This window comes from Mesoplodon bidens (genome assembly GCF_964165515.1).
Source record: "Mesoplodon bidens genome assembly, chromosome: 19".
NCBI classification, from domain to species: domain Eukaryota; kingdom Metazoa; phylum Chordata; class Mammalia; order Artiodactyla; family Ziphiidae; genus Mesoplodon; species Mesoplodon bidens.
In genome coordinates, this window is record NC_138179.1 from 32,357,908 (window position 1) to 32,380,680 (window position 22,773).

A 22,773-nucleotide genomic window follows, 5' to 3' on the forward strand; every position below is an offset into this window, starting at 1 on the left:
AGAAGGACATAGAAGAAGACACAGCCTGTCTCTTCCTCCTGATGCTGTTGCATCTTGATGTGACCCTTGGAATTGCTGCTGCCATCTTGCTGCCACCCTGAGGATACAGCCAACCCCAAGGATAGCACAACGAAGGGATGGAAAGAACTTGGGTCTTTGATGGCATCCTTGAGCCACTGAATCAGCCAGTCCTTAAATCCACACTGACTCCTGCCTTCCTGATGTGAAGGAAATCAATGCTTTTATTGTCTAACACAGTTTGAGTCAACTCTTACTTGCTGTTGAGATGTCCTATCTGTCGCAGTGCCTAGGCCAGAAGCCAGTTGCCACCAGCTTTGAAAAGGGAAGAGCTCAAGGTCAGGTTCAATGGGCAATGGGGTTTCAGATATCCTGCCCCAAACCACTCCTCCTGCAGGTGAGGAGAGAGGAGAGGGGTGGAAAGAAAGCCAGGATGAGGGCAGGGCTCAGACAGCACGATGAGTCAGCGAAGCTTGGGTCACAGAGGTGGTGGCTCCAGGCCAGCACTCAGCCTGCACCAGCACATCCCCTCCACCAGCACCACCAGAACCCCCATCTAGGTTCTCACTGGGGCTCACTCCTTCTCAGGGAAGGGGGCCTGCGGAGGCTGCCCATCTTGTGGATGGAGAAACTGAGACTCCAAGTATGCCACCTACCAGCTGGCCCAGAGGGAGGGGCTGGGGCAGTAGAGGCTTGAAGCCCAGCTCCGAGGGGCCCCTAGCCTGCAGGGAGGCTGCACGGGGCTCAGCAAAGGAAGCTGAGATCGTACCCCCGAGTCCTCAACCCACCGGGGTAACCGGCTGGCGCCTTGCCTGATGATCCAAGGCAGAGGCCGAGCTCTTCATACCCTTTCTAGGCTGAACTTTTATAGGGAACCACCGATTCCCTCCCTTCACCCAACTCCCACCTGGAAGTTTTCAGCTCCTGACAGACAAAGCCACGACTTGGGTACCTTCTAGCTGGGAAGCGTCTTTCTGCCCTTCTTGTGGCATGAAAGTGGTGCCACTTGACCTTGAATCTGCTCTTGAGCCTCTGAAGTTGGCTGAACGAGGGCAGTACGCCCCATCACGCTTTCCGGGGGAGCGGACGCTGGGTGGAGAAGCCCCGCCCCCTTCCCCGTGGCTGAGAGGAAGGGATTGAGTAACTGCTGGCCCCTACGCCCTCCGTCCCTCCCGCTGCTCCGGGGCTGCCATGTGCACTCCATACAGATCTTGCTCTTCCTCGGGGTCCTCAGGGATCTGATCTTTTATGCAAATTCCAGTCTTCGGGGTGTTGCCTGCTTGTTCCTGGTGGGAGGTGGGGTGGGGGTGCCTCATTTGGGCTTGGCTGGGTTTTGCCTCTTGCACCTGCAGTCTTTAGAGCTGGAGACGAAGCATGGGGTCAGAGCATGGGGACGATTTTATCCAATGCTCTCATCCTATGAATGAAAAAACTGACGTCCGCTGGCTGCTGACAACACACAGAGGGTGGAGCGGTGCCCTGAGGGCATCTCAGGCCTCTGACCGCTGGGTCTATTGCTGCCCTGGAAGGAGCAGGGCAGAGGGCTCATCGTGTGCAAATACCCCAGGGCAGGGCCACCAGGCAGAAAATATTCGTTCCAGGACAGATGAGGAGCTCAGGCTTTACACAGACAAGAGAAAGCCTAGGTGGACCCTAGGAGGGTGAGACCTGTCCAAGGTCACAGAGCAGAGGTCTAGGATCCCAGTGCAGGGGTGTGTGGGAATCCAGGGACCTTAGTTCTGCCAGGAAGGGAGGGGCTCTGGCCGGGTACAGCTCACCACCCTCTACCCAACAGGGAGGGCTGGGGCTGCAGGTGGTGGCCGCTGAGCCTCCCACCATGGCTGAGCTCACGCTCCCTGGGTCCTGGCCTGTCTGCACCTGAGCGCAAGTGCATTCAGCAGAATCCACTCATTCATCCACTTCTGCACCCGCTCTCAACGTGGAGAGTTTGTGTTCCAAAGGCTAATTAACTTCCCAAGCGTCATATTAGCATGTGAGAGTGCATTCGATGCGTGTGGGATAAAAGCCAAGGCTGGGGGAACTGCAAACGGGTTCCATGCACTCATCAGGCAAATGGCCTCAGCTAGAGGGGCATCCTGTGACGGAGCAGTGCCCCTGGCGTGGCTGTGCCTGGCTGTGCGTGGCCGTGCTGACTCCCCCATCCACACACCTGACACCCACTCTGCAATTCTTAAGGCGGTATGCTATTTCCCCTGCCCTTTATCCACTTGTGTGGGTGAATTACATGTGTCACTTTGGCTGGGCCATGCTGCCCAGATATTATTCTGGCTGTTTCTGCGAAGGTGTTTTTAGATGTGATGAACATTTAAATCAGTGGACTCTGAGTAAAACAGATTGCTCTCCATAATGTGGTGGGTCTCATCCAATCAGTTGAAGGCCTAAATAGAACAAAGACTGACCTCCCACAAGCACGAGGGAAATCTGCCAGTAGACAGCCTTCCCACTCAAACGGCAACTCTTCCCTGCGCCTCCAGCCTGCTGGCCTTCCCCATCAGATTTTGGACTTGCCGAGTCCCTACCATCATGGGAGCCAATTCTTTAAAGTAAATCTATATATGTATCTTCTTGGTTCTATTTCTCTGGAGAACCCCATACACCACTTTTATTTAGGGAGGAAGGACAGTTACCCAAACGTTAAGGAGGGGGCTCCCTGACACGTGCTCCTCGGGTCCATCACTGATAAGCTGGTGTGGACTTGCCCCCATCTGCTCCCCTCAACTCCGTGCAGCCCTGATAACGACCCTTTCTTTGAAGGTCATCTCTGGGGGTGAGGTGACAGCTATGACCAACCCCTGGAGGAAGAGGGAGGCTGGCGAGGTCCAGGTGAGAGGGAACGAGAGTCAGAATTGTCCCCCACCCCTGGCTGGTAACCCCGAGTAGTCTTATTCCATAATGCATCAGACTTTGGTGTATTAGTCTCTCCATCCCCTATTTTGAGGATGAAAAAATAAAAACTCGTCTTTTTTTTTTTTTTAAGTGCCTGAGGAAACAAAAGGTCAGAAAGTGTATTGGGGAAGGGGCCCCTAATTTATGGTTTAGGAGTTGAGTTTATACACTTTAATGTCTGAGAAAAATCTTTTGATTGTGGAGAGACTGCAAAGGTCCCAGTTCTGAGATTTATAGACAGAAAAGAAACTGTCACGGTTGCACAGTAATTCATACATTCACCCGTCACCCAGGAGGGGAGACACGGACCCAGAACCTGTCCCAAAGATAGGTGTAAACTGCACATTCCCAGGGTAAGAGCTGCCTGACTTAGCAGCCCAGCATCTAGGCCGATAAAGGCCCATCCTAATGATATCACTCACAGTCAACCATCAGCTTGTGTTCAGGAGTGGCTTCTATTTTTTCCATGTGCATGAAAACAAGCCTGGCACATGGACAGAGAGAGAGAGTACTTCAGGGAGAGAAAAGTGCATCCGAGGAGCTAATTACATTGACAGCGGTTGGAGTAAAGCACATCTAAACAACTGTCCAGTTTGGAAATGCTACCTAACGGTCTCCAAGTACACTAAACGAGTCCTTTGCTGCGGGGAGCACTGGTTTCCTTGTTAAGCTGTAAGCGGTTACCAAGGATACAAGTCACGGCAGGTGCCTGTGGAGCGGAAGGCAGGCTTTCCGGCTGCCATCAGTGTACAGGGGAGGGGTGAACAGTCACACAGGAGGGCTGTCTGGAGCTTTCTACACGAGGCTGGATCATTAGAGTTGGGGGTAGGTGTGGAAGGAGGGCTTGGAAATAGTTTAGGAGCAGAAGGGGGTTTCCCCAGGACCCACACGGGGACAGTGGCAGGATTGGGACCGCAGTCGGCTTCCCTCGTTTCTCCTCTATTATCCTGTGGAACAAGGGAACAATCCAGCAACGAGGCAATCTGCCTCTTATGGGCGGAACTGTCCCCCTCCCCCTCCCCCAAACCCCCTATCCGTATATTCAAGCCCTCCCCTCCACGACTTAGAATATGGCTGTATTTGGAGACAGGGCCTTTAACGAGGTGATTCAAGTTAAAATGAGGCTGTTAGGATGGGCTCTTATCCAGTCTGACACCAGGGGGGCATGCAGGCGTGCAGGAAAAAGACCCTGTGAGGACACATGGAGAAGATGGTCATCTGCAAGCCAAGGAAAACAGGCTAGAGAGAATCCAAATCTGCTGACACCTGGATCTTGGACTTCTGGCCTCCAGAACTGTGAGAACATAACTGTCTGTTGTTTAAGCCACGCAGCCCGTGGCAGCCCCAGCAAACGAATGCGTTCCCCTTCTGAAGGCCACCCAGGCCACAAGTGCGGTTTTCTGTATTTCTTTCCAGAGCCCACGTGTTGCCCACGGTGGCTTTTTGCACCCAGAACTGAATGCTATCTTAAAAAAAGAGCAAGAGAAAGAGTGAACAGCTGGTGTGGCAAAAATACACAGCAGAGAGCCTGGCGTTGTTTTGCTACTCAAAACCTCAAATCCCAAAGCGGGCATGCGAGAAGACGCGTGGAGACCCGAGGGGCTCCCGTCCAGCGCTGGGCCTTTCCCGTTTCCCTCTGTGAACTTCACGGAAGGGGCTTCAGGTTTCCTGCCCGGAAAACGGGCATCACGCCACCTCATCTTCTGGAGGCGTCTATCTGCCTACATACGCCCCATACCCAGGAAGCAGATGCTGCCCTGTATAAGGATTAAACTGCCAACCCCCGATGTCGGCAGGCATCCTCAGGAGAGCAGCAGGGTCATTCTGAGTCTGGCTTGTTTAGACTCAGGTGTCAGCAAATCCAGCTCCAAATCCCAGGCAGCCTCTTTGAAAGCTGCCTTCTTTCTACTTTGGTGGTATAGACGTCCGTCTACCTGAGTAGATTTTAGGGACCTGGACCAGAAATATTGCCCATGTGAGTGGGGACGGCATCCCCCGGGCCTGAAACAGTGCTTGGTAGTATTAACCCGGACCAGCCACCTTCTGCAGTTCTCATTGTCAGAGTCACTGCTTTGGGTTAAGGCATTAAAGGCCCTTGTTAAATATGTTACTACGGGCCATGCATATTAAAACATCATCAGCCATTAACACCTCTTTGTGACTTCATCAGAGTGGCCTCAGACCCCTCTCACAGCCCCTTGAGGACCAAAGCTAAGGCAGCTGAGTTCTGGCGGGAGAAGAGGAAGAAGACCCACAGGCCGTGGGGCAGGGGGGAGGTGGACAGGGCACACGGTGGCGGGGGTGGGGGTGACAACAAACGGTAGAGGACTTCACAAGGACAGCGCTGGACGACTCTGAAGCAGCCAGAGCTCCGTATCAGAGCCACCTCTCGGCCCCATAGCCCAGATCACGACGCGAGGGCCAGGCCAGTTGGCAAGCACACAAGTCCAGCTGGGTCTCCGGAAGGAACCTGGCATCGCAGAGCTGGCCTTGGCCTGGGTCCACGACGTAGGGTGCGGGGGGAAGACAGAGCTGGAAGGCCCACCTCTCCCGGGGAAGGATAGCACCCAGTGATTGGCTCTCAAAAGGTGGGGTGACCCCCAGCTCTCAACCCGTCATCCCGCCCGCTGGCTCTGGACTCCTGACGCCCACCCTGGGCTGCAGGAGCTCCTCTGGGCGAGCAGGGAGGGGACACAGGCCAGGTGAAAACAGCTAAGCACGGGGACAGCTGGGCCATAGACCAAGGGGCAGCGGGGGCAGGGAAGGCTGTCTGGGCCTGGCAGTCCGGGGTGGGGACTCAGCAGGGGGAGGAAGACATCTGGCGGTAGTCGGGGCACTTGAGCAGGGCTGGGTAGCTGCTGTTCATCTGCAGGGAGACGTCGCTGGAGATGTCGGACGGGCTGCGGCCTCGCGCCCAGGCGTCCGGGTGCAGGAACTGGCCCGAGTGATCGGAGCAGTTGCTCAGACGCGGGCGGTAGAAGCCGGGGTGAGGCCCGTACACGTCCTCGGCGGTGCACCTCTTCATGAACAGGTACACGGCCATCACCCCCGCACTCTGCAGGCAGGGGGAGCTCGTGCTCGGGGCCTGGCCTTGGACGCGACCGCGGGAGCACAGCACGAGGAGGGCGGAAGGCGGGCGCGGGGCGGGCCGGGGAGTGAAGGGCGGGAGAGCGGTGGGTCCAGGGCGAGCGTGGCCTCCTCCCCCGCCCCTTCCCGGGGCAGCGCCCCGCCTGCGGGGAGGGGTTTACCTCCGTCAAGAGGAAGGAGATGGCCGCGAAGGCAAATGACCATCCGTACTTGTAGGTGAAGTAGGCCTCCGCATCCTTGGTCCTGTTGAGCATTTCATCGTTGATGCTGGAGATGTACAGCACCAGGCCCACCATCAGCGAGAGGCCTGCAGGGGGGCAGGGGCGCTCGGCAAGGAAGCCGGGGAGCCGCCCATGGGGCACCGCCTCCCCTCGGGGCTCAGGGAGAAGGTCTCGGCCTTGGGTGACCATGACCCCACTCTGGAGTTCAAGGAGGGCTAGAGCCCTCCTCCTGAAGGCCCTGTTTAGACCTTACCTTCTAGAAAGCGGACGGCTGCAGGTAAGAAAGCTCCTGTCCAGCCACCTCCCGAGCCACGGTGAGCCCGAGGGTTCTCACCGCCTCCCCCGACCAGAACCACCGGTTAGATGTGCGTCCCATGAGCCCCATCCCCGGACCTTCTGAGTCACGTGGCCTGGGCTGGCGCCTGGCACCGTGTTGTCCTAAGTGCTCCCCAGGCAAGGCTCATGTGAACTCAGGGTGTGAACCCACTGACTTTAGCAAGTGGCTTCCACTGAATTGAGGGGTAACACAGGCTCCCCTGGCAGAGATAGCCAGGGCCCCCGGAGCCTGGAGAGATGGTCACGTAACTGTGGCTCTGTGCAGCCCACCTGCCCCTGGGCGCGGCCAGTTACTGAGATCGTTAGGCAGGAGAGGCAAAGAGAGATCGTCCAGGCGCTGGCGAGCGTTACATCTGGGGGCCAGTGCTGCCCAAACGCCTTCCGCCACTGTGCAAACGACCGACTGTGCATTGGTCTCATCAGTCAGTGACTGTAACTGAAACAGGACACAATTTACTCTGTTTTGAGCTGCTCAGGTTTAATTCCATTCACATGATTAAGCTGGGGCATCTTGAAGGATGAACGTTACAGGAAAAAAAACAAGCACGATTCAGGCCCTTCTTGGCACTTAACTCACACTGGAATGAAGCTGGCCCATTGATGTCTATTGCTGTCATTAAAACACTTCATGTGGCCAAGCTCAGTCTGAGATCTCTGGTCCTGCTGCCTGCTGCTGAAAAACCTCAGGTGCTTTGAAGCTGCTGTGTGGCCTTGACTGTTGTGAAGTTGATAGATAAAGAAAGAGCTTAACCTGGGTCTGTAGCTCTTGGACTAGGTGGAAACATCATGGTGCAGAGGGTGGGCTGAGGACACTGCAGGTGCTCAATGAACATTTGTTAGATGGATGGATGGATGGATGGATGGATGTAAGGATGGATGGATGGATGGAAGGATGGATGGAAGGAGGGATGGAAGGAGGGATGGAAGGAGGGATGGAAGGAGGGATGGATGGATGAATGGATGGAAGGAGGGATGGAAGGAGGGATGGATGGATGGATGGAAGGATGGATGGATGGAGGGTGGATGGATGGATGGATGGATGGTGGATGGATGGATGGATGGAAGGATGGAAGGATGGATGGATGGAAGGATGGTTGGATGGATGGAAGGAGAAAGAAAAGCTCTTGGGCATCTAGTGTTGTGACCACCACCTGGCTCCCAAGCTATATTGACAAGACAATGTTGGGGAAAGGAACCTAAAGTGGCTTGGAATTTGGGTGGCAACCAGAATGCCTGCTGCTGGCAGCTGTTTATCTTTTTCCATCTGTCCATCCATCCATCCATCCATCCATTATTCAAGCCATCCACCTACCCATCTTCCATCTGTATCCCCTCTCTTATCAACAAATCCAGGGCTCCAGGGCATCTACAGTCCATGCCCTGAGAGCCATGCCTTTGGCTCGATGCATTAAGAAAAGGTGCTCACGGAAACGCAGAGGACACCCTGAAGGGGAGGAAGAGCCGACCTTCATTTACCACCTTTTCTTCCCAGCTCACTCTCCACACCCCCTTCAGTCATCTCCTCCACGTCTGATTTCCTCCCCTAGTCCCTAGGCCAACAGCTCTGTCTCCACCTTTGGTGTCTCTACTCCCAGGAGCCCCAAACCGTGACCCCTAGCAGCCTTCTGGGCGCTGCTTCCAGCTGTCACATTGGCACCTCAAACTTTGCATTTCCCACTCTACGTTCATGATCTTGGCTCCAAATCTGCTGCTTCTCCTGTGACCCCTGGACGAGGGATGCAGTGCACGGCCCACCCAGGGCCTGAGCAGAATCCATGCTAGCCCTTGGCTCCTCCCCTGAAGCCCAGCCCTCGTCCTACTGAGCTTACCTGTCAGGTGTCCAGTGTCCAGGAGCCTCTCCCTTCTCTCTTCCCCGCGGCCAGCCCCTCCCCACCCCCTCCCTCCTGCACAGCTGAAGTAGCCTCTCGCCTGCTCTCCCTGCCCCGTGTCTTGCTTCCTTCCTGCCCTCACTCTCCAGAAGGATTATTCTAAAATCCAAATCTGGTCATGTCCTCTCTCGGCTTAAAATCCTCCCGAGGCTTCTCACAAAGTCCCCACCCCAACAAGGCGACCTCAGCTGCCGCCCCCCACCTCTCACCACATCCTCCTGACGTTCCTGCCACCACGAGTCACGATTGAGCTTAGCCTCCCCTGGCCTCATCCTCCCTCTTCCCTCCAGGCTCCCTTCCGCCCACCCCGACCTCACACTTTTTACCTAGTTCCTACTCAGCCTCCATCTCGCCTGCTCCTGGCGGCCGTCCCTGACCAGCGCCCAGTCTGAGTTTCCGCCGCTGCCCTTGGCCCCCAGAACAGTCCTTGCTGATGCTGTCAAAGCCCCTGTCAGGCAGGGTCCACATTTCCTGCCCACTTGTGTATGTCCCCTAACACACTGCCCTTTCTGTAGGTAGAGATCCCAGCTCCCAGTGATGAGGCCTGGGAGATACATGAATGGATGAGTCGGCACATGAATAAATGAAAGAGTGAATGATCGAGTACAGTCTGGGGTCGGTCCAGGAGGACAGATCCATGCTGAAGGGGCCTGGGTAGCCCAGGGTAGGGGGTAGGGGGTCTCTAGAGGATGGCTGAGGGATGGGAGACGAAGAGGCCATCATTCCAAAGGCAGATTGTATTTCTTTCACGTAAACACACAAAGACATAGCCCTCAAAAAAACCAGGAGTACTCATTACCAGGGGGAGCTAGGGGAAAGCAGCAGTGATGGTATGGCATGAGGAGGACCCTGGGTTCTCATCCCAGCTCTGCCCGGGGGGAGCTGTCAGGTCACGGCTCCTCCAGAGGTGATGGACGGGCCCGGGTCCTCGGAACCCTCCTCCAGCTCGGACTCAGTTGTGCTTGAGCCACTGACATGGCGGGTCCTGTGCAGGGGCTGACCCGCAGCTGGGACCAGAGCCTCCCAGAGCAGAGAGGTTTAGGAATCAAATGTCACAAGTGCAGAGTGCACAAGCGAAAACGGCACCACTTACCAGAGAGGGTAAAGAAGATGCCGGAGACAAAGGCCAGGATTGTCCTGTGGGGACGGACATGTCCAATGTTGCTTAGGATGAAGCCGATGAACATGAAGAAGAGGCTGACCAGGGGGAACGGTGTGGCGGAGCGAATCATTTCTGACCGAGGGGATGGAAGGATGCCGTCAGCCTCCAGTAGCCTCACTCAGTGCTCACCCTCCCAAGTCAAGTGTTCCTGGCAGTGTACACCAGCTGGTCCCCAAGCCCCTGCCCTGCCTGAGCAGCCTGGGCTCCGTCCCCTCCTCGGTGGGGCTTTTGTTCCTTGGTCCTTAGCCTTCAGGGCCTATGCTAACTCAGAACCATACTGAAGGTTCACATGGGTCTGAACCAGCTCTGGTGAGGCCAACGCCATGAGGTCAGTCTCGCTGGGGGCCGGAGTGCTTGGTTCAGTTCCCTGGGTACTATGGTGTGAACGTCTGTGTCCCGCCCCCACCAAAATTCACTTGCTCAACCTAACACCCAAGGTGATGGTATAGGAGGTGGGGCCTTTGGGAGGTGCTTAGGTCACGAGGGTGGGGCCCTCATGAAAGGGATTAGTGCCCTTATGAAAGAGACCCCCCCCCCCAGAGCTCCCTCACCCCTGCCACCATGTGAGGACACAGTGAGAAGGCAGGAAGAGGACCCTCACCAGAACGTGACCATGCTGGCACCTTGACCTTGGACTTCTAATCTCCAGAGGTGAGAGAAATAAATTTCTGTGGCTTCTAAGTTGCCTTGCCTGTGCTATTTTGTTAGAGCATCCCAAACAGAGGAAGTCACTGGGTATGGATGCCCTCTCACTTGCCAGGGTCACAGCAATGGGAGACTCCAGCAACCTGTCACCACCCTGGATAAATAACTGGCAGAGCAAACTCTGTGAGCTCAGCCAGCACAAGCATCTGAGTCTTAGGGCATCGGCTCTTGAGAAACAAGCAGTCACCCTGCCTCTTCCCTCTGCCCTGCTCTGCCCTGTCCAGCCTGTGGCCCAGGTTGGAAAGTCGGAGGCACCTACTTAGCACATTGACCGTGGACTCGGAGGTGAGCTGGGTGCTCACAGGCATCACATACTCTATGGTAAAGCAGCGTCCCCGCTCCTCACCTACGGAGACAAGAGCCACTTACATACACTCTGGGTCCTTCTTAACACGGATTTGAAGTTAACATATTCAAATGGTATTCCCAGGTGCTTCTAGGATGTTTGACCCTCTGTGTATTTACACCTGGGCTGGATTCAAACCCTAGGGGGCCCCGTCCCTAGCTGATGGCCCAAAGCAGACATGGACACTGGTCCTGACATCACATCTTTCCCAGAGAAGCACCGCGAGCTGCATGAAAAGCAATCACTGCAGACTCAAGGTAGAGTCAGATGTCTGGTGGCCGTCTTGTGGCTTTGGGACGGACTCCACCGAGGATGGCATGTGGCTGGCTTAGGTGCCCCAGTGTGGGTGTCGTGGAGCAGAACCCCCAAAGCCTTGTTGACCACTTTGGCAACCAGACCCTGGTGACTTCAAACTCTGCTTCAGATTTAAGCAGAGATGGATGCCACACAGTCTGGGCACTGGGAGGTGAGGTCAGTGTTGGGTGCCATTCCCAAAGTAGACTCAACACGTCACGGGGAGGCCAGGCCTCCACAGTCCTCCCTGCTAAATACGGGTGGGCGCCAACCACCAAAGCCCTACCATGAGGCTGGGAGGACCAAGTGTTCCCTGTGCCCCGTGCACACATGGGTTACAGAGCCCTCCAAGAAAGGCTCCGCGACCCCACTGTGGTGTTTCTGACTAGCCTCACAGGGCACAGAGAGGCTCTTCTTGTGCAGCCTGGTTCCGGGTCATGATGAAGGGATAAAGGACAGAGCCCTTGGAGTAGCAATTCCAAGGGTTCCAGAGAAGCCCTAGCAAGTGGGAAGGAAGCCCTGATGGGCAGGATCAAAGCCTGCACCATCTTGCAGAGTTGCAAAGACCTGCACCTGCGTTTTCTCCCTGCTATTTCACGGACATAGGAACAGAGAAAGTGCTAAGAATTTCCCATCCTCATGCTCAGGTCACAAGGGTGGAGCCCTCATGAATGGGATTAGTGCCCTTCTAAAAGAGACCCCGCGGAGCTCCCTCTCCCCCTGCCGCCCTATGAGGACACAGGGAGAAGGCGGGAAGAGGGCCCTCACCAGAACGTGACTGTGCCGGCACTTCACCTCCCTGCATCTTCCTGCCCTCATTTGTGAGGTGGATGTGATAACAGGGCCTGCCTTGCAGAGTCAAGGGGGAGGCACTGAGACAGAGGACTCGGAGCTGAGGCCACCTCTCTCAGCCGGGGTGGGTAGTGTGGCAACAGCGGGGCCACGGGCATCTTCCAGATGGGAAGACCCAGGTCCCGGGCGTGAGAGGACTTGCCCAAGTGGACAGGGAGACTCAGGCCTTGAGTTTGGAGTGGGTCCTGGCCACTGGAGGGAGCAGGCCCAGAGCTCATGAGCATCCTCCACGGTGACCAGCCTCCTTCCAGCAGGGACATCGCTTCCCCAGGGGGTGTGAGGTGGCGGCTGCTCCTCTCTGGGGGCAGGGCTGTCCCCAGCCCTGAGCACCCTTACCTGCGAGGAAGCAGACCCTCCACAGGCCTGAGTGCAGGGACATCTTGGTCTCGGTGCTCTGGTTCTGGGGCAGGACCACGCCCTCCTCCAGGTACAGCCAGTGGTCCGTGCTGACCGCGATGCCCAGCAGGCCCAGGCCGCACACGGCAAAGACGCTGCTCAGCAGGGTCAGGGCCTTTCTCCTGCAGGCACCCATCTTCCCGGACAATCCAGCAGGGGTCTGCGGCCACGATGCCACCAGCAGGGAGTGGGCTCTGGCGGCAGGACAGCGGGTGAGCCGGCAGTACTGGCCACGGCTCCGAGGAGGGGCCCTGGACGGCAACTAAAGTCAACCCAGCCGGGCTGAATGGATGAGTGAAGACCAGCGGGCCGGCTCCCTGGAAGTCAGGCCATGGGTGACAGACATGCCACCTCCCTCTCCCCATCAGGAACGCACAGCTTTCTTGACAGGCCACTGCAAGGGGCCCCCTGTCCTCTCTGGGAGTCCCCCTTGCTGGATAATGCCATTCATTCATTCAGCAACCCAATGTACCCAACGTGGAGACAAAAGGATGAATGTGACCCCATCCTTGCCCTTGAAGAGTTCCCTCTGGAAGACAAAGCGCCCCCCCACCCCCAAAGCAATGAAAATGCAGCTTGATGGGTCTGTGGGAGAGACCTGCCCAAGGATGTGGGAGCAGGGAGGAGGGATGGAGGCCTGAAGTCTGCCTGGTGGGCTTCTCCGTGTCGAGAAGGACTCTGAGGCCCAAGGACACCTGGCAGGGAGTAGCGGGACCCAGAGGGGACGCGGCAGGCGGCAGAGAGCCTTCTTGGGAAGGTGTCTTCCGCAAGGATTCCAATCAGTTGTAGATCTGGGTCCACCCCGCTAAAGAAGCCACACCACAGTCCAAGCTCAAGGGGCCTCTTGAGCCCACCTCATCAGAAGCCATCTGACTCTTGTCTGCCCAGCACATGGTATTGGCCGGAGCTGGCTCTGAACCAGCCAGAGTGAGGCTAAGCGTCTACACAAGGTGAGCCATGAGCACACCTACCACACCTGCCCAGCCAGCCCCAGGCTCAGAGACGGAGCTGGGAGTAAGTGAGGGGTAAGATGTTGCCCCAAGGAGCCCACAGCCTGGCTCAGGGCTTCTGAACTCTGCCTGGAACCTAGAGCCACCCAGGGAGCATCTAAAAGTCCCGAGTGCCCAGGTGCCACCCCGAGAGATCCTGGTGCAACTGGGCTCACATAGGGGCCATGGTACCGCTGTGCTCCCTGCGAGGCTAATCGCGGCCCAAGCTGAGAACGACTGCTCTTTGCTACTCAAAGTGTCATCCGTGGACCAGCAGCCTTGGCATCACCTGGGAACTCGTTAGAAATGCAGAGTCTCAGGCCCCTCCAACTTTGTAAATCAGAATCTGCATTTTGTATACCTGCTAAAGTCAGCCAAGCAAACAGGTGACTACAGTCCAACGTAGTAACGGCTGTGGCGGGGAAAGCCCAGGATGTGATGAGAGCCCAGAAGAGGGTCACCCAGTGGGGCTGTTGGAGGTGGGCAGAGCTATTTCTGGAAGAAGGTGGCGTCTGGGACCTGGAAGCCTTCCCCAAGGCCTGGTGTCACATCTCAGCCAAGGCACAGGGGGATCCTGGCTCAGCTGCTGAAAGGGGACAGAAGCCACACTCAAGCCTGGAGGCTTGATTCCTCTGTGGAGTCTCAGCTTGCTGTAGGAGGGGAGAGGGGGGAAGGGGAGGAAAACGGGTGCTCTTTGCAAGAAGGAGGGACATCCTGGCCTGGATTCCACAGCAAAAACCCCCCGCTGTGACCCCGGGAGGGTTGACTGATCTGCAGACTGAGCCCTACGCTGGCTTCCTGGAGGCCTGGGAACGCAAAGGCTCCCGTCCGCCAGGCTGGAGAGCACAGGGGCTTCATGCACGCCAGTCCCTCCTGCACTGGCTTTGACAGAGAAGGAGAAAATGAAATGCAGAACAGCCAGCCCTCCCCACCTCCCCACTCCCCGCAAACCTGGCCATTCCCCAGGCAGTGGGCTGGGAGGTGGAGCGGACAGCTCAGCCCCGATTTGGTTACAAGTATCTCACAGAGTGCCTACCACGTGTGGGCCCCGTGCTCACTGCCACAGCAGAAGCAAAGGAATCAGAGGCTCTGTCGGAGCTCACAAGCCGGAAAAATAGGAAACGATAGCAAAACAACTGCGACACGAGGGTGGGCAGTGTTCTAATTGGTGGAATCCGGGGTCCCGAGGAGGACGTGAGGGATGGCAGGGCAGGCTGCCTGCAGGCACCTTGCGAATGACTGCGCGGGCTGCTGGATGGGTGCAGTCATGAAGATTTTTACAGCAGTTTAATAAGTACTTTCACTTACACTTAGGGGTCATAAAACCCCAATATCTGCCAGAGGGAACGGAACTGGAACCCCAAGGATGGTGAAAGGGGGCAAGGGGAGGAGAGAGGAATGAGTGAGAAAACCAGCCCTGTGTGATGCAGAGAGCCTGCAACGGGGGCTGCAGACGACATAGTTCAGTGGCACGAAGTCTTCACTGTTGGCAACCAGAAGCCCGGCCACCTGCTCACGCAGCTACCGGTGCCTTAAAAGCCAGCGAGAAACGAAAAACAGTTTTGTACCCTGTGTCTTAATACGTGTAGACAGGAAAAATGTTCAGACTTGATCTAATTCTGGTGACACTGGCCATCCATCAGATTCAGACCGAAAAAGCCTGCAGGGAGCTGACCCAGGGTTTTCTCCTTCCTCAGCACCACCTAACGGACACTCTGCCTCCCCCGTTGCCACAGGCTGATGGTTACTGGGCCAGGACTCTGTACCAGACACTGTTCATAGCAGCTACACGTAACTCACAACCACCGTTGCTCTAGGCACTGTTATTAAAATGGGGATGTTTAATATGCAGAGTAACTTCTGCATAAGGTTATGAGGACTCAGTGAGCCAGCACACGTAACCAGGTTAAAACGGGGGCTCCAGCCTGGCGCTCTGCAGGTGCACACGGTTCATCCTAACCGGGGTCGTTATCACCTCTTTACAGGTGAGGGGGGTGTAGGCTAAGCCATTTGCCCACATTCCCCCAGCTAGAGACGGAGGGAGCCGGGATTTGAACCCCCGGTCTGGCCCTGTTCTCTGCCAGCCCCAACTACCCCTCCCTCCTCTCTCAGCCTGGTGCTCGTGAGCTGCAGACGGACGTTTCCAGAGTGCTGAGCTCACCACCTTGGAAACTGTCTCTGCCGAAAAGTGCAGATTCCTCGCTGTCAACGTGACTAGGCTCTTGCCTAAGATAAGAGGGCTGAAGATTTCAGGTCCTTTTCTCTTCGGCCTTTGTATCACTCAGGTGGACAGACAAACCAGACATTTTCTGTATAAAGCAGTGATGATGGAGGAGGGGAAGGAGGCAGCTGAGCATCCCTGCTGGACACTCCAAGTTATTCTTGGTTATACCCAGCGCCCTCCATGCTTAGAACCAGAGTCTAGAGAGACACTGCTTTTTCTGCTGATGCTTCCTTCTGGGAGAAGGGAGAAAGGAGGGGGTGGGTGGAGAGTGGGGGGGAAAAGCAGTCTGGCTTTGGAGAAGCTACCCGGCCGCACTTGGCGGCCAGCTCGGAGCCCCGCGACAGGCACGCCTCTCCGGAGAGCAGCGCTGCGGCCGGAGGACCCTCGCGGGACAGTCGACGTGGCCCGGCTGGGCGACACAGCACCGGGGTGCGCCTCTGTAAACACCCCCTGCCGGTACGGCTTCCCTGTCTCCAGCACAATTTACAATACCTCAGCATGCTAGTGAGGATGCTAGTGGTCCAAGCCTCCCGCCCTCCTTGTCCCTGCGTCCCTGTCCTCCCACCACGCAGCCCAGCCTGGCCGCCTTGAGTCCCGGGCATGGGGTCATGCAAAGAGCCGGACGGGCTGCTGCAGGTCCAGGAGGGGCCCCCATGAGCCCAGCGTCCCAGGCCCCCCCAGTGTTAGAGCAGAAGGCAAGTGCAGCCACTTAGGGGCGAGAGCCTTGGACCAGATGGGCAAGGAGAGAAAAGCACAGAAGAGCCTGATGTGTTTCTCTGAGGAGCTTGTTCTCAGCGTGAGGCTTTCTGTTTCCCTCTCCACCCCCGTGACTTAAGGCGAAACACTGTCTAGGACACCTCACGGCCTCAGGGGCCTGCCCCTGAGCACCCCTCCCCGTGAGCTGGAGGCCCAAGCATACACAGGAGGCTAGGGCCAAGGCCCACTGGCCTTCTCGGTCCCGGAAGGTGGCCCGGTGGCCCCTGGAGGATCGGCGCTGAGCCCACAGGTCTGGGCTCCAGAGACACCTCGTGACTCTCAAGAGAGGCAGTCGAGGTGCTGACTGTGCTTCTGAAGAGGCTTCAGTATTTCCTGACTGGATGACGGAACCGAAGGCCTGGGGAGGGAACTCAGGGGCCCTAGGAGAGGGCTGGTGACAAGGTGGGAGAGGCGAGGCTTGCTGCTCTGCACGCTTCCCAGCCGGCAGCCCCACCTCACGGGCCCTAGGGCCGTGGGACCCGGAGGAGCCTGGAAAACGGGCACAGAGCAGGCCAAGCGTGCCCCGCGGCCTGATGCGTCATTTCATCACCCCACTGAGGCCGCCTGGACACCCAGCGGGGCCCTGGGCCGGGAGGTCTGGCTTCTGGCCCCCGGCAACCGGCTCAGCCTCTGAGAGTCCCACCAACATCACAGGAAGGGGCGTTTCTTTCCCAAGTGGCCGTGAGGGCTCCGTACCATGGAGCAGGTCACGGGCTCTTAGCAAATGCTCATCTCCATTCCTTGACCCAGAAAGGAGGCAAGACTGGCCACCGAGGCAGCTGACCCCAGGGCGCCAGGGGAGGGAGCTTGTGTGCATCTCACTTTAAAACCAGCCTCATAACTGCACAAGGCAGAGGCAGAAACTGGGGTGGGGCTTTGCAGGGTCGGAAGCACAGAAACTTCCAGAATGTCTAAGAGAGGAAAGTGCCTGCTCTCCAAGAGGTCAGGGCAGGAACTGAGATGGGGATGGGGAAGGGGTCCCCAGGGCCTCTCCCAGATTCCCAGGGCACGTCAGGACCCGACAGGAGACAGCCCCAGGCCTCCATGCCAGCAGGCCTACCCCATGCCAGCAGGCTGCCCATCAGTTTCACCCGGGGAGTTTTAAAGAAATCCCAATGATGCTGGTTTGCTTTCAAGACCAATGACTGCCAACCCTCTGTTGGGGCTGAAGGAGTGGGGGGGCAATGAGGCATCAGTATTTTTAAAAAATCCAAGTGATTCTAATGTGTAACCAAGGTTGAGAGCCACTCGCTAACTCGGGGACCCTCCCGAGTCTGGAGATGCACAGACCCCACGCTCACGGTTTGATTCATTCACTCTGGACCAGGGCCGAGCCATCCAATGTGGCAGCCACTAGCCACATGTGTGTCTCGAACACCTGAAACGTGCATGGCAGGTCCAAGTCGAGATGTGCTGTTAGTGCAAATACACACTGGATTTCTAAGACTTAGCATGAGGAAAGAACGTAAAATATCTCATTAATGGTTTGTAAAAACATTGGTTCCATGGCGAAATGGTATACTGTGCTAAAAAATACATTACTTTTACCTATGTCTTTATACTTTTTTAATGTTTCCTTAGAGAATTTTAAATTACATTATGTGGCTCACATTATATTTCTATTGGACAGTGCGTGTCTAGAGACTACCTAATTCAAAATTTATTTTCTGTAGTTCTGTTTGTAACTTTGTTACCTCTGCTTTTTCATAAGAATTTTCCTTAAACTGCACCTCATGGTTCCATTTATATAACATTCTTGAAATGACAAAAATAAAGAAATGGAAGAGCAACACGCAGGAACCTTGCGGTGTGGAATGTCCTGCATCTTGACTGCATCCCTGTCAATACCCTGGTTGTGCTATAATTTTGCAACATGTTACTATTGGGAGAAACTGCGTAAAGGGTACATGGGCGCTCTCTGTATGATTTCTTACAACTGCATGTGAATCTACAACTTATCTAAAAAATACAAGTTTAATTAGAAAAAAAAATCTCACCTCTGAAACAGTATCTTTCATACTCTGTGTGAGAGTACTAACTGGTTTATCCTTCTGGAAAGCAATTTGGCAACATGCACTGAGCACTAAGCATTTCACTTCTCTTGGTCCTAACAAGTCTACTTCTGGGAATTGCCGCTAAGGAAACAGACAAAAATACACAAAGATGTTGTCTGTAATAGCAAAATGCTAAAAACCACCAAAATGGCTTTCTGAAAGGAAGGTGTTCTTTATATGAACTATGGTTTATCCACTCAATCTACCATTACGTAGTCATTGTTGCAAAATGTTAAATGAAAAAAAAGTGAGACAAAATATCAGTGGTTTGCTGATTTGTAAAAAAAAAAAAAAATCTGTTAACGTGGGATGATGAAAGCAAAAATATATGTAGTGGCTGTTTTGATCACAGGATTATGGGTGAATTTGTCTTTTAAAAATTTATTTATTTTTATTTTTGGCTGCGTTGGGTCTTTGTTGCTGCACGCGGGCTTTCTCTAGTTGCGGCGAGGGGGGCTACTCTTCGTTGCGGTGCGGTGCGCGGGCTTCTCATTGCGGTCGCTTCTCTTGTTGCGGAGCACGGGCTCTAGGCACGTGTGCTTCAGTAGTTGTGGCGCGTGGGCTCAGTAGTTGTGGCTCGCGGGCTCTAGAGCACAGGCTCAGTAGTTGTGGCGCGTGGGCTTAGTTGCTCCGTGTCATGTGGGATCTTCCAGGGCTTGAACCCATATCCCCTGCATTAGCAGGCAGATTCTTAACCACTGTGCCACCAGGGAAGCCCAAATTTGTCTTCCTTTCTACTTTATTGTCCCTCTTTCCTGATTTTGTTGAATAAATGGCACCACATTTTCCCTTAAATGACATAATGATCTTTTCCCTTTTTAAATTAGCTGTCTTCCTGCCGCTAAGGGACAATGCCCCACCAGGGAAGGAGGTGGGTGGCTGACCTGCCCCCTGATAGCTGACCGTGCGCTGCATCCTGCAGCATTGAGAAGTGGAAACACAGCTGGGACAGACGACCAATTATGAGCAGCTTTAGGGCCCCATTCCTGCCTCAAAGCCTCTCAAGAGAATCATGGCCTGTTAAGAGGATAGAAAGAGGAGTCTGAAACTTCAGAGCTTCTGTGAACTCCGGCAATACTTAAGCTTTCTCAGCCTCATTCAGTAAAGATATAAAATGGTGACAATATAATGCTTGTAAGTGGGGTGACTGAGAAATGAAATGGTGCAGGACTACAGTGACCTAGGTGATGGGTTTTATTTTACCACATAATGCCGAATTCTTTTCCAAAGCAGTTGTACCAAGTTACACTCCCACCTGCAGTGTGTAAGAGCTCTCATAGCTTCATATTCTCAGCAACATTTGGTATTGTCAGATTTCTTAATTTTTGTCAGTCCCAGTGGGAATAAAATGGTATCTCATTGTCAAATTAACTTACATTTCCATGATGACTAATGATATGCAGTATCTGTTCATGTCTAGTCACAGTCCTGTTCCCATTTCTATGAAATGTCCGTTCGTGTCTTTTTCCCATTTATTTTTCTATTGAGTTCTTAATCTTTTTCCTTACTAATTTATAGGAGCTCTTGAAAGAGTCTGGATATTGATCCTTTGTCATATTTATATGCTAAGACATTTTCTAACAGTCTGAAGCTTTTCTTTTCATTTTCTTTATGGTATCTTCTGAGAGGTCCTTAAATATATTGAAACATACTATTATTCATTTTTGTATGATGATCTTGTATTTAGCAGCTTCGCCGAACAAAAATTCTCCTGGATTTTCTATAAAATGAATGATCATATAGTTTGTGAATATTAACAGTCTTGTAGTTTTTCGTTCCAATTTTTATAGTTCCCACTTCTTTTTCTTATCTTGGTGTACTGTCAAGTAACTCTAGGACATAGGAGGGATGGTAGAGACCTACTCAACTGATTTGAAAGAGAATGATTCTAACATTCTACCATCAAGTCAGATATTGTTGACAGTATAGCTTAGGATAAAGAAATCCTCTTCTGTTGCTAGTTTTCTGCAAGTTTTTTTTTTTTTTTTTTTTTTTACAATCATACTGACTTTTATTATCTTTTCTACATTTTTGACATGTTTATTTTCCTCCTTTAATCTGTCAATGAGATAAATTACATGAATAGATTTCCTAATGTTAAACTATTCTTGCATTATTAGCATAAATCTTGCTTTTGTTGTGACATATATGTATGTATATATATACATGTGTGTATAACACATTTATATATAATATAGTTTAACATTATATTTATAACATTTGTATGTATATTCATAAATGAAATTGACCTATAATTTTCCCCCTAAGTCCTGTTTAGTTTTGTCATCAAGATTATATTAGAAATACAATGAGAAACCATTACACAGATGCTAGAATGGCTAAAATCAAAAAGAGAGACAATACTAAGTGTTGACAAAGATCTGGAGCAACTGGAGCTCTCATGCATTGCTGGTGGGAATGCAAAATGGCGCCATTACTTTAGAAGTTCTTATAAAGTTAAACATGTCTTTGCCACACAACCCAGCAATTCCACTCCTAGGTGGGACTACCAGAGAAATGAAAACTATGGTCATGTAAAGGCTTTCATTTGAATATTCATAGAAGACTTATTCATAATAGCCCCAAACTAGAACCAACCCACTGTCCATAACTGGTGAATGGATGAACAAACCATGGTATATCCATACAATCGCAATAAAAAGGAATAAATTACTGATACACATGACACGGATGAATCTCAAAATGCATTATAAGCAAAAGAGTCCAGACACAAAAAAACTATGTATTGTATGATTCCCTTTACATGAAATTGTAGAAGAGGTAAAACTATAGGAACAGAAAGCAGATCAGTGATGGTAGCTCCTTGGTCATTTTAAACACAGTGGACGAGCTTTACAGACTTTTTCGCATGGTTCTACGATCAAGTTCAAGTTCTACAGTAGAGATGCTGATGTCCCCATTTGCTGTCTGTGCTAACTCGCCTCAAGGTAACCCATGTCCTCGAGTGGTTTGTAGTTTCTATTGTGAGCTCATCTTCAGCAGGTCTTTTTTCCCTGTGGGAATCCTATGCACTCTGGGTCCCGGACAAGCCCTGGAAAGCAGTTTTGAATTTGATTCTGCTGGGTGAGTTAGGGGTTCTATCAGTCCAGGACCTATTTTTACATTAAATTTTAGTTCAGGACTTCTCCCCTTTGGGGGTGTTGTAAATTTAGACTTTGTACCTATGGGTAGCTCAGTCTTTGCCCTTAGGTTTCTTGAAGGAAACATTTTCCCCCCTACCTAGAGCATCTGAACAGAGTTAATGTCCTGGCAGCTTTCTTGCACTGGAGGTTAGCAGCCTGTCCATGGAGAGGTCCCAGGGACAACCTCTGACCTTGTCAGGGCCCAATGTCACATCTCCCTGTCCCTGGATGGGCGTTAAGATTCTAGACTTGAGTTACTATGACCATATCTGGGTCCAATATCCTCAGTCCTCCTCGGTGTCAGTTTACATGCTCAAGACTCTGAGTGTGAGTTCCTTGAAGACTTCTGTCTTTCTTATGAGTCAACTATGTATTTAAAAATCTTCCTAAGTGCTGGTCATTGGATGGGTATGTGTTAGTTGAGCTTAGCTCTGTTGCCAAAACTGGAAGTCTCTAATTCGGTACCTGCTTTTCATCCCTCCTGCCCTCCTGGGGTTGTGGGGGGGCGGTTACCAAAGAGTTCTAACACGCCCACCCAGCATTATGGAGCCAGGGAGAGGAGGGAAGACTGTTTCTTTCTACTTTTCTGAATTTCCCAATGTGCTGTAACAAGCACAAATTATTTTTCCAATTGGAATGTGTGTGTATGAGCGTGTGTAAACTTTCATTTAAAAGTTAGCAAAGGATGACCTATATATAAAGAAAAAATACATTTTAAACCGGAGCAACTTCCTGGCAGAGGGGGGCTGGCAGTGACTTCCCCACCCCCATCCCCAAAGATGGCCTTCCCTGCTCCTTCTTGGGGCATAACCCAGCCTGCCTCAGGCTTTTGCACTGTTCTATTTTTGTTTTCATTATTTAACTGTGTCCCAAATACATGCCTAAGTGGAGTGCTCGGTTCCATAGCTTAATGGTCAGCTGACCTCTGCCTGCAAATGCCCAAGTCATACTGAGTGCGGCAGGCCATCAACAGGGCCCTGGGGCATCTTCCCGAGGTCAACTTTAGTCCAAGGCTGAAGACCATGGAGAGGGCTGGGGCTACCCAGGGGAGACCCAGGAGGGGGTGAAGCAGGTGGCACACGCCAGGAAGCGGACAGTGCTGGGGACAGAGTATGCAGACGTGTGGGCAGCGTCTGCCTGCAGCTTGCCTTCGGGAGCTGAGTGGCTTGTAGGGCTGGAGGCCGGCTGTCCATCACCTTGTTCTCGCACCCCTCCTGGCTTGCTTAGGATTCGCAGCTCAGCTCCTAGCCTGACTGGCTATGAGCTGCACTGAGAGCCACCTTTTGGAGGACTAAGGAGTTTGAATTCTTCTTCCTCATCTCCTTTCTTAATTATTTAATTGCTAGACCTTTCTGGTGATCTCAACGGTATCTTCTAACCATCCAAACCCACAA

At 53.2% G+C, this 22,773-nt stretch overlaps 1 protein-coding gene across 1 annotated transcript; it reads right to left on the bottom strand.

Annotated features, from left to right (window-relative positions):
- Positions 1 to 5,722: 5,722 nt before the first annotated feature.
- CACNG5 (calcium voltage-gated channel auxiliary subunit gamma 5) lies at positions 5,723 to 12,349 on the bottom strand (the record flags this gene model as incomplete). The annotated part of the gene is made up of 5 exons (XM_081219185.1): positions 5,723 to 5,980; positions 6,174 to 6,319; positions 9,552 to 9,692; positions 10,585 to 10,671; positions 12,154 to 12,349. 5 exons carry the CDS (start codon positions 12,347 to 12,349, stop codon positions 5,723 to 5,725), a joined length of 828 nt encoding a protein of 275 aa, XP_081075311.1.
- Between the last annotated feature and the right edge of the window lie 10,424 nt (positions 12,350 to 22,773).